Raw genomic sequence first — 10,780 nt, forward strand, 5'->3', positions numbered from 1 at the left:
AGAGAGAGAGAGAGAGAGAGAGAGAGAGAGAGAGAGAGAGAGAGAGAGAGAGAGAATGCCCCATGCCAGGGTGCTTGTATAGAGCTCAGAGAACAAGACCAGGTATCAGTCCTCAGCTCACAGAGTATTTGAGATGGGGTCTCTTGTTGATCACCACTGCACAAGCCAGGCTAGCTTTCTAGGGACACTCCTGTCCTCACCTCCCATCTGGCCATAGGAGCACTGAGATAACAGGCATGCCCACTCTTGCATCTGACTTTCCTTGAGTTTTGAAGATTTGAACCTATTTAGTCGGGATTGTGTGGGAAACACTTTACCTATTGAACCATCTCCCCAGGTCCAAGTTCACGCTACTGTTGACAACACCCATCTCCTTTTCAAGAAAAAATCGGTTCTCTTTGGATAAAGCAACGTGATTCTCCATCTTTAAATGCTGTCTTTCTCCCTGGTCAGAATCAGTGTGCCACTGCGCTAGAGCTGGGTCCCAGAGTGGGGTTGTTTCGATCTCGGGTGTCTCCTCTTGCTCTGGTAGGTCTTATAGAGGAGACCAGGTTAAAATGAAACCAGCACTGTAGGCCCTATCCATCTGACAGACACCCTTATCAAAAGGATGGAGTTGGACAGAGCGATGGGTACACACAGAGGGAGGATGGTGTGAAGACACATGACGGGAAACCCACAAAAAGACAGATCAAATTGAGGGACACCGAAGATGGCTGGCGAATTGCCAGGCACTGGAAAGAAGTGGGAAAGATTTCCCTCGGGTTTCCTGTGGGCTCCTGGTCTTGGACTTCTTCCCTCCAGAACTAAAAAACAGCACCTTTCTGTCATTAGGTCTCCATTTTGTGATGCTTCATCATGGCAGCTCTGGGACTTGGGCTGTTTAAGGAGACTGACTGTGGTTGCATCTCCACAGCGCAGCCTGGGGGTGGGAGGAGGCAGGAGATGCTGGTAGTCTGCCCTCTGGTGGTGACACAGAGAGAGGGCGCCCGATCTTAATGGTCACACCCATGTAGAACAGAGTGGCTGGAGTTTGCCCCTCGTGGTGCTTGGGCCAGGACAGGGCAGCTGCAGTTCTAACACCAGAAACCCAACATTTCTCACAAGTTTGCTGATCTTCAATGAATCTCATGCCCTCTGAGCTATGTGCCCTTAGAGACTTTGATTGGCTGGTTCTAATATTCTCTCACTGGAGAGAGGGTCCCCCATGCTCCCTACACCATTTTTCTGGATGGGCAAGAGGCCTTAGTCAATGGCTTTTATTTCCTGGCACTTTCTCTAAAGACTCTATTTCTCCAGGCTGGCCCTCAGAGATGAAATGGTTTATTTAATTCAGAGGTTAAGTGTCAAAATATTGTAGGATCCTGGAGGCTCAGCAGCCTCAGGCCCAGGAAGACTGTATCTCCTCCCAGCCTTCCTGAAGGTCCTCCTGTCCTCAGAGGGCGAAGGCCTTCTGCCAGGTATCCCCCTCTTTGACCCCGCTGGCTCAGGGCACCGTGTTGTACACGCTGTAGTTGTCCTTCTGGGTGATATGAAGCTTCCATGAGAAGAGGCGCTTTTGGGAGGGGAGTCCTTGGGCCTGCCGCACCATAAGCCTCACATCTTCATCTGACAGCAACCGGACCAGATCCCCTTCAGCATCCTGGTAATTAAGGGCGATGTCCTCCCTCTGGAATTCACGCCTGGAGGTGACAGGTCATGGTTAGTTGGAGGAAGCACCCAGAGGGAACCCAGGGCCTTTGGGTCTAAGCAGAGGGAGGGAACTGTTCATAGCCTGAGTCTATGAATCACAGAAAGTCTAAGTGTGACACAGGCCTTCATCATCCAAGCAGCCCTACTACCCATCCTACAGATGGGGAAGCTGAGCCTTCAAGGGGAGAAGGAACTTTTGCAACACATTAGTGACACAGCTTGAAACGTACTTCAGATGAATGGGCTGAAGACTTAAAACTTGCTCAGAAGAGAGGAGATAGGCAGAGAGATCTCTGTGGTAACTGTCTGACACAGCTGGGCAGGAGTGAAATCTGAATTGACTTCCTGCATATCATGTGACCCAGAAGGCCCACTCTAATATACCATTTCTTGAAAATTATCTCAAGAAAATAATGAAAAAAGTCATCAAATATGTGAACGGAGAGTCACAGCACCATTAGTGATAACAGAACAGGAGATGGGCTGAGCCATCAGGGGCCTTGAGGATGGCAGGCGTGGCCAGGGACCTTGTTTGTGTATGCCTGTTCTGTGAGTTTGTTTGTAGTTTGTTTTGTGTATTTGTGTGTGCTTGTGCTGTGTGTTGTATCTATTTTATGTGCGTGTGTGTGCACGCGTACTTGCGTGTGTGTGTGTGTGTGTGTGTGTATGCTGAAGAAATCTGAATGCATGTCAGACAATGAGAGCAGTAAAAATATGGTTATAAACATTGCATTTTTATAACAAGTTTCATGGTGAGAACTATAACAACCCTATTATAGTTCTGTAAAATAGCTATTAAAATAACTTCAATTTAATCCCAACACTCAGGAGACAAAAACAGGTGGATCTCTGTGAGATCAAGGCCAGCCTGGTCTATATATCAAATTCCAAGCCAGCTGGGGCTACAGGAAAACCCTGCCTCAACAAATGAAAAGCAAACAAACAAAATAACCACCATAAATGACCCAGATCTTGGGAGGCGGTGAGTTTCCTGATTGAAAGTGTGTATTCAAATTCAAAACTTTTAGCTAGAGACATATAAGTTCTAACAGCAAATCTATAGTCACATGCTGTGTAACCTCATCTAAGACCTTCTGCCCCCCTGCCTGCTTCTGGCTCCCCTGTAAGTTACTGTGAGACCGCAGGGTGGGACTGACTGCACAGCGGGAAGACAGAACTACATAACACCCAGTGCTGTTTGCCCGTGGCCTCCCCTTGTTCCCTGAGGCTCAGGTGTGCCTCCCTCTGTTCTCCCCTGAGACTTCCTTCCTGCCCCCCTACCCTGGCCTCTCACCTCGTGAGTGCTAGCAAGTCTTTGAAGAGTGGGGTGCTGTTGAGGTCTTCTTCCACTTCAATGTCCCTAAGGGGGAAAGTCAGGGAGAGAAAAGGCATCAGACTGGACAGTGAACATGCTTGGGGCCTAGGAACAAGCTGGCTCTTGCCATATAGCACTGTGCTTCATTGGGAACGCAGTGGGAGCCACAGCAGGCTATAGAGTGGAAGAGGGCCACCATGGTAGTGTGTGCAAGAAGGGTGGGCAGGTCCATCCTCCCAGCAGGCCACCAACTTGATGGTCTTGATAGTGTCTTCGTAGTAGTAGCAACGCAGCCAGTTGGTGGGGTCGTCCTCCTCCGGGAAGTCCTTGAGGATCTTCACAAAGGAGCCTGGGAAGATGCCTGTGGTTCCCTGGACTGTGCCCTGCAGAGGAAAAGAGGGAGCCATTTGGTCTGGAGATGAGGCCCAGGGCTATGCCTCAGAGCTCCACACTCTTTATTCCTACAGAGGCCCATGTGTTAAAGGCTCAGCTCCCAAAGTGGCACCACTGGAAGGTAGCTGGCCCTTTAAGAAAGGAGGTAGTGGGATCCTCTTCCATCACTGGGGAGAAGGTCCCCTTAAATGGATCAGTACCGTTTAAGGTGACACTGATCCTTTTCGTCCTGTTTTCTGATTGATTGATGATTGATTGATTAATTACTTCCTGGCCATAAAGTGAGAGTTTTGTTTGTATGACCACAGCATCCTACCATGATTGGGCACAAGCCAAAATCATAAGGCCAACTGAAAACGAATTGGAGCCTCCAGAACAGTGAACCAAAAGAAACTTTTTTCTCTTACCTCGGGTGTTTTGTTACAGTAATCAAAGCCAACTAACATAGAGGAAAAAGAGGACATTCATCAAGCTATCCATCCCAGAAGACCTGCATTTTGGTCTTGGGAAAATTCTGAACTTCTCTGGAAAGTTGCTTGCATCTCCCATCTCTCTGCCTCCCTTCCTGCCTCCTTCCCTCCTTGTTTTCATTCAGCAAAGACTTCCTAAGCACCACCACATGCAAACTCTGGGCTCTGGAGCTAGACAACACCCTCATGGAGCATTCACGGCAATGGAGGATGACACACAGACAAACAGACCGACTGGACAGTGGGTGGATAGCCACATGTGTGAAGGAGGAAAGCAGAAGAGATGGGGAGGGGAGGAGGGGTGTGGGGAGGCCTGCAGGAGCCTCCTGTGCCTTCTCAACCCTGCTTGCCACTGAGCCTGTGCTCTGGATAGAAATCTAGTCTTCCAGCCCAGTCTCCACTATGTGCAGGACCAGGACCCTGTCCCTGTCTGTGTCACACATGTGATCACTTAACCTTCATAACTATGAGGCAAAAGATTCATTCGTGTGTGTGCATGTTCATATGTGTGTGTTCATGTGTGTGCATGTGCATGTCTGCATGTGTAGGTCAGAGGACAACTCCAGGTTGTCTCTACATTTTTGTTTTTAGACAGGATCTCTCACTGGCCTGGAACTTGCTAATTTGGCTAGGTTAGCCAGCCAGCAAGCCCCAGGGATCCACCTGTCTCTGCCTCCCCAGTATTGAGATTATGAGCCACTGTAAGGGACTAAGCCCCAAGTAAGCAAATGGGGTCACTGAGAAGTAAAGGTGACACATTCCTGCTTCTTCTTAAATACAGGTTCTATGGATTAAACTCAAGTGGCTCCTGTAAACAGCCATTCTTCCCATGTCACTGGACAGACATTCAGACTGAGGCTCCCTTTCCGGCCCCTTGCCCTTCCTGTAGCCTGAGGAGCGAAGATGACCACATCCTGGCCCTGGAGGGTTTTCCAGAAAACAGGAAGGTGGAAAATCGATTCCCTTATGAGACGGTGACCACAGCTGCCCCCTCAGGGGCTAAGAGAGTTGCTGGGCTTCCAACAGTCAGCTCCAGGAGGAGGATGAAGCTGAAACAGATCAGTGTCCAAACAGGTTGCTACTAGCTTCTCTCCAGCCTGGGGAACACCAGGGACCCTGTGTCCATCAGCCTCGTCAGAGCCTCCTGAAGACACAGTGAGGGGCACTGAGTTGAGAATGTCATTAGCAGCAATCATATCTGATAAAGAAGGCTGGCCCAGACCAAGGACCTGGCATGCATTACTCAGGGGCCCAGGTCTCTGCAGGTCCCTTGCACACACTAGGCTCCAGGCACCATGACTCTCTGGGGACCAGACTTGTACATCCGCCTCTCCCTTACCCCTGCCAGGAACTAATGGAGAAACCGTCTGTGTTTTCGCCATTTACAGGAAAGGAAACCATGGGGTTGAGCAACCTCCCAAAGTGCAAAAGGCCAGCTAAAACCAGCTAGTAGACAAGCTGGACACGCAGTGCGAGGGCTCACGCTGTTTCTGTTTTTGTTTTGCAGTAATGGGGACGGAACCCAGGGCCTCACACAGTAGGCGAGCACTCCTCCACTGAACCACTTTGGCTGTGGGCGCCTGTTCGTAATTACACTCGCTGCCTGACAAGGATCTGCCTAACGTCATCACATATGAATCCCATTTCTTAAACGGGGGGATTTTGACCCAGAAGCAAATGGCTAAAGACTTATGTTATTGTCCTGACTGAGAGTGCTGCTGGTACCTAGTGGGGTGGTCAGGATGCTGCTGAACACCCTGCCCTATACAGGAAGACACCCAAAGTCTGAGTGCTGAGAAGCCTTGTTGCAGAGCAAGGAATTAAACAGTAGGTGAGCCAGTGAAATGGCTCGGTGGGTAAAGAGGCTTGCCACGAAGCCCAAAGACCTGAGATCGATCCCTGGGACCCATATGTTGGAAGGAGAGAACTGACTCCTGCAAGTTTTCCTCAACCTCTCTACATGCACCATGGCATGAATGCTTGTTCTACCAACACACCTGGTTGCACAGTGCCTGTGATCCCACAAGTTACCAGGACCTGCTGGGACCTTGAGGACAATAATAGAGGACATCTGCCCTTAAGGCTTCCCTAGGTCTTCCAGAGTCTGCCCCACCCAACACACCGAATGGCCTCGCTCCCACCTTGCGTCCATCCTCTACCTCCCCCTCCCCCTCCCCCTTCCTCTCCGTCCTCACTTTCATTATCTCATCTATACACTCTCCACCCTCATCCCCAACTCACTTCCAACCAGTCTTTGTTGATCCTACTGAGAAGGAAGATCACATCTCCAGCTTTGAAACTCAGCTCCAGTTTGCTGTTCCCAGTGAAGTCAAACAGGGCCTGAGGACAAGGATGAGGTGCTGAGAGAAAATACCTATGATCACCTAAAGGGCTCAGTTACTTCAGTGTCCCTTTTTATAGGTAAGGGAATTGAGGCTTGGGTAGTGTACTGAGACTGTCCATCTTAGTGGAGGAGCCGAGATTAGAACCCAGCTCTCCTCAACTCCAGAATGTGTGATCCTTGCAGAGTTGGTAGGGTATACATACAGGAGGAGGGGACAAATTCTGAACCAAGCTCGTCTTACTCCCCTGCACACCCGCCTCCTGTACCCAGCTTCAGGCCTCCTGTACCTAGCTTTTCTCTAACAGGGCTCTATCCACACTGGTTTTGAAATGTCATCTGTGTGTCTCCAGGGGTCTGTGTGCTCCTGGAGGACAGGCCCTTGTCTGAGGCTTCAGCCCACAAGGTAAGGCTGGTCCAAGGAGCCCAGCAAGCTCCCTGGATGAGCTGGTGGATGGTCGCCTCCTCCCCTGCCTGTGTGCCGTGGATGAGGCCAGTAAGTACCTCTGCTCTCGGAGCCTCCATGCGGTCAATGTTGGTGCCTTGTGAGGTTATGCCCTTACTGTGGAGAGAGAAGAGGGGCTTTGAGCCCCTGAGGATTTCCTCAGGGGCTCAGAGCCCTAGCCAGCACAGGAGAGGCTGGGAAGGAGAGGTTCTGTGCAGCTGCTAGCCACAGTTGCTCCTCACACAGTCCCTTATCCTGCATCCCCACCACCACCCCAGGAGGCGTTGTTCTCCCATGAAGGACCCAGAGGCAGAGCTCAGAGAAGTGGTGGAGAGGTCTGTGGCTCAGTGCCTTTAACTCCTTGCCAACCTTTCACATCTGTCATCAGCTTGGCTCCCCACAGCCAGCCTCTACTCTCATGTGACTATTCTATTTCAGCCCAGGAAACTGAGGCTGGGAGTGCCCAACCAGCTGGAATTCAGACTACACCTGCCTGGGTGCACAGAGAGGTGTTGGGCACCGAGGAGCGAAGGGCACAGAGGTCCTGGCTGGAAAGAAGAGGGGCACGGCAGGGGGGTCAGGCCTAGAAGCGCTGTCTGTCTGTCCTGGTCTTCTCACAGAGGTGGCCTCGCTCTTAAGTCAGCGCCATTTGGCCATCTAGCCACGGGGCTTGCCGGGTTATTTGCAGCATAGGAAAGAGTGAGGAGAGCTAGTGCTGGACTTTTTGGAGTCAGGAGCAGCAGCGACCCCTAGGGGCCAAGGATGGGGTACCCACAGCTGTCAGGCCCAAGAGCTATGACATCCCCCACCCCTGCCTGCCCCCACAAGCATCTGGAGGGAAAGGAGGAAAAAGAGAGTTTGCATCACTTCCCTTCTTTCCAGGCCAGACTCTGCCCCAGCACCCAGAGCTCTCAAGCCACCTCATTGCTATGACACTGAACCCTTCTGGGCCAACATCCCAGACCCCATTCTCCTAGTCTTATGACACACAACAAACCACATCCCCTCTGCGCCCCCAGGCCCTGAGCTTGGCCCTCTAAACACCTAGGGACAATGGGTGCCTTTACTAGCAGGGGCTCTGTTACTGGCTGGAAGCGGGCACTGTGGGGACCACTTACACTTTGCGTGTGCGTGGGCGGAGCCGGCGGAGGGCCTGAGGCACCTGCTCCGCATCATAGGCGGTCTGGTAGAAGAAAATTCTGACATCAGGGTCCATCAGCACCCAGACCGGCAGGCTGAGGAGGTTCTGTGTGGACAGGGACAGCAGGTGGATGGTCAGCAGAAAGATTTAGACCGCCCTGGCCACTTCTCCATTTCTGTTAATGTATCCTCAGCCCGGAGATAAAAATGAATTTTTGACCCTCAGTAGGCGTAGGGGACAGATCCCAAGATGAACAGGGACGCCTGATCTGGAATCACCGAAAGGTCTCTAGAGACATCAATAAAGGACTGACTGTGCCAGGCACTTGGGTAAGCACCACATGACAGCCCATAATAATCTGGGGCTAGGGTTAGAAAGGGAAGGGACCTCCCCAAAGCCACATAGCTTAGCAAGTGATGGAAGTAGGGCATTAGAGCCACCAGAAGTGCTAAGGTACCCCTCTGCTCAAGATGAGACAGACACGGACTCACCAAATAACCAAATTAGTTGAGTGACTTTACCTGTCTGTACCTCTGTTTCCTCATTTATAAATGGAGACCACAGTATCCAACTCACACATTACTAAGGGAATTGGATAGTCTTATTCATTTATCCAATAAATACGTTAGTTCATGTCACAGTTGGGGAAACTGAGTCTTTTTTTTTTTGAGACAGTGTCTCATGAAGCCTAGGCTGGCCTCAAATTTGCTGTGTACACACAAGAATGACCTTGAACTTCTGATCTTCTTACCTCCATCTCCAGAGCGCTGGTATTACAGGTATGTGCCACCACACCCACTTTATGTGGTGCCGGGAATCAAATCCAATGTTTCATGCTGGACAAACACTACCAACAAAGCTACATCCTGAGCTTAGAAACTGGGTCTTAAAGAGGGAGAGTGCCTGGCCCAGGGGCGGCAGATCTGTGAAGGGGACAGGGTGAGGGGCTTGTGCCTTGGGTCCCCTCTCCACCTCATGTTGGTATACTCAATGTGATGCAGACCCTTAGGCCATGAAGGCATGGAACATGGGAGCCTGGCAAGGCTACCCCCAAGCCCTTCAGGGCTCAGGTACCCCAGAAGTGCCAAGGTCAGCTTTGGGAAGCTGCAGCTCGAGGCACCCTGAGTTCTGCAGAGAATCACTAGAACGCCGCAAGATGGCAAGGGACTGAGGACTCTGTCCTGAGGACTTGAAAGCAGAGCCTGGAGACATGGCTGTCATCCAAAGCAGGCAGTGGGGACCTAGAGAGGTGGCTGTCATCCAGGGCCAGGCAGTCAGGAGGGACAAAGGAGCCAGGCTGCTCGCCCAAGGAGCCAGGCTGCTCTTGCAGTGGAACCACAGCTCAGGAATTCACCAGCCTGGTGACTTTGGGCGTGGCTCCTGATACTGACAGGAAGGACAGTAGTATTTCCTTGGCAATACTGTGTGAAGATTACATGATTAAGTCAGGGAGGCAGACATATAGACAGCACCAATGACCATTGGACGCCATCGCTTCTGCCATTACTTTTGTTAAAGCAAACTGTAATAAGCTGATAACTTTTGTTAGCCCAGTGAGTGAGTGCTCAAACCCTGAAATTAGAGAGGCATGAGTTCAAATCCCATCCTCCTGCCTAGCTGCCTTGTGACGTGGAGTAATGCCTCCATTTCCTCATTCATAAATGGGGACCACAGTATCCAAACCATAAGCTATTGAAGGGATTAAATAAGATATTCATTTATCTATAAAAAGTGTCCCAAGGGCCTCTGACTGCCAAAGTACTACACAGGATTCTGGACAGCTGTTACCAACAGAGGGATGCATTGTAGGTAGATGTGACAGAGAGCTGGGCTTTTCTGACAGTTGTCTAATGATGGTACAGCAGCCTGGGCCAGGGCAGAGTGGTGGTGAGCTCCCTGTCTCTGATGGTGTGTAAACACAGAATGTTATTGACATAGCAGAGCCCTGCATTGACCTCTGGCCAGCCCATACCTTCATGTAGGCGTTGAGGGCAGGGATCCGTGTCTCAGCGATCTCCTGTTTCACACCCATGTAGACTTTGGCTGAGAACAGAAAAGCTGTTTCAGGTATCTGATCCTACATGACACCTGTGCTCCAACTGACCCCGAGGCTGAGTAACCAGTTGGAGCTCCTCCCTCCAGCTTAAAGTGCTTCCCTCCATCTGCCATGGTACCAAAGTGGTATCAGGGCACCATCCAACTGCATCTCCTAAGCACACCATTACCAGCAGGTGGGGTTCTGTCTGTGTAGTACCTGTTCCTTCACATGGGCACACATGTGTCATGTATGGAGACACTCACACACTTATGTTCATTCATACAGTACATGAACACTGTACATCTGTGAACATGAGCACATGCAAGCACACATGCTTAAACATATGCAGATACACCCTCACTCACACAGCACAGAAAGACCCCTCCAAACCCACCCCCCAGCAGCCACCTGGTGGCGATAGGCTTTCTCAAGTAGGCATCCTGGGCAGCACAGGAGGTTTGGCGCTGGGGGTGGGGGCACTTGGGAAGGAGTAGGGAAGAAGGTCGGGAATTGGGGTTAGGGGGTGTGTCCTGGTGGAGGAAGTTCCTCCATCAGATTGGCCTGTGGGCATGTCTATGGGGCATTTTCTGGGCATCCTGGGCAGCACAGGAGGTTTGGCGCTGGGGGTGGGGGCGCTTGGGAAGGAGTAGGGAAGAAGGTCAGGAATTGGGGTTAGGGGGTATGTCCTGGTGGTGTTTTGTCAACCTGGTACAAGCTCTAGACAACTGGGAAGAGGGAACCTCAAGGAAGTTCCTCCATCAGATTGGCCTGTGGGCATGTCTATGGGGCATTTTCTTGATTGCTAACTGATGTATGAGGGCCCATCCCATCCTGGGCAGTGTCATCTCTGGGCAGGTGGGCCTGGGCTATGTAAGAAAAGTAGCTGAGGAGCTGGAGAGATGGCTCAGCAGTTAAGAGCACTGGCAGCTCTTGTAGAGGACCTGA

The 10,780-nt window shown here is 51.1% G+C and overlaps 1 protein-coding gene across 1 annotated transcript in view; it reads right to left on the reverse strand.

Moving 5' to 3' along the window:
• Positions 1–1,307: 1,307 nt before the first annotated feature.
• Positions 1,308–10,780, reverse strand: part of Ncf4 (neutrophil cytosolic factor 4) — a 17,104-nt gene continuing 7,631 nt past the window's right edge. Inside the window, exons 3-9 of the mRNA XM_008851353.3 lie at positions 9,770–9,840; positions 7,775–7,902; positions 6,716–6,773; positions 6,112–6,210; positions 3,260–3,390; positions 2,987–3,052; positions 1,308–1,682 (exon numbers count right to left, since the gene is read on the reverse strand). Coding sequence (XP_008849575.1) covers positions 1,487–1,682; positions 2,987–3,052; positions 3,260–3,390; positions 6,112–6,210; positions 6,716–6,773; positions 7,775–7,902; positions 9,770–9,840 — 749 coding nt within the window. The 3' untranslated portion in view covers positions 1,308–1,486. The remainder of the gene's footprint in view (positions 1,683–2,986; positions 3,053–3,259; positions 3,391–6,111; positions 6,211–6,715; positions 6,774–7,774; positions 7,903–9,769; positions 9,841–10,780) is intronic.

This window comes from Nannospalax galili, unplaced genomic scaffold, assembly GCF_000622305.1.
Source record: "Nannospalax galili isolate Female #2095 unplaced genomic scaffold, S.galili_v1.0 scaffold445, whole genome shotgun sequence".
NCBI classification, from domain to species: domain Eukaryota; kingdom Metazoa; phylum Chordata; class Mammalia; order Rodentia; family Spalacidae; genus Nannospalax; species Nannospalax galili.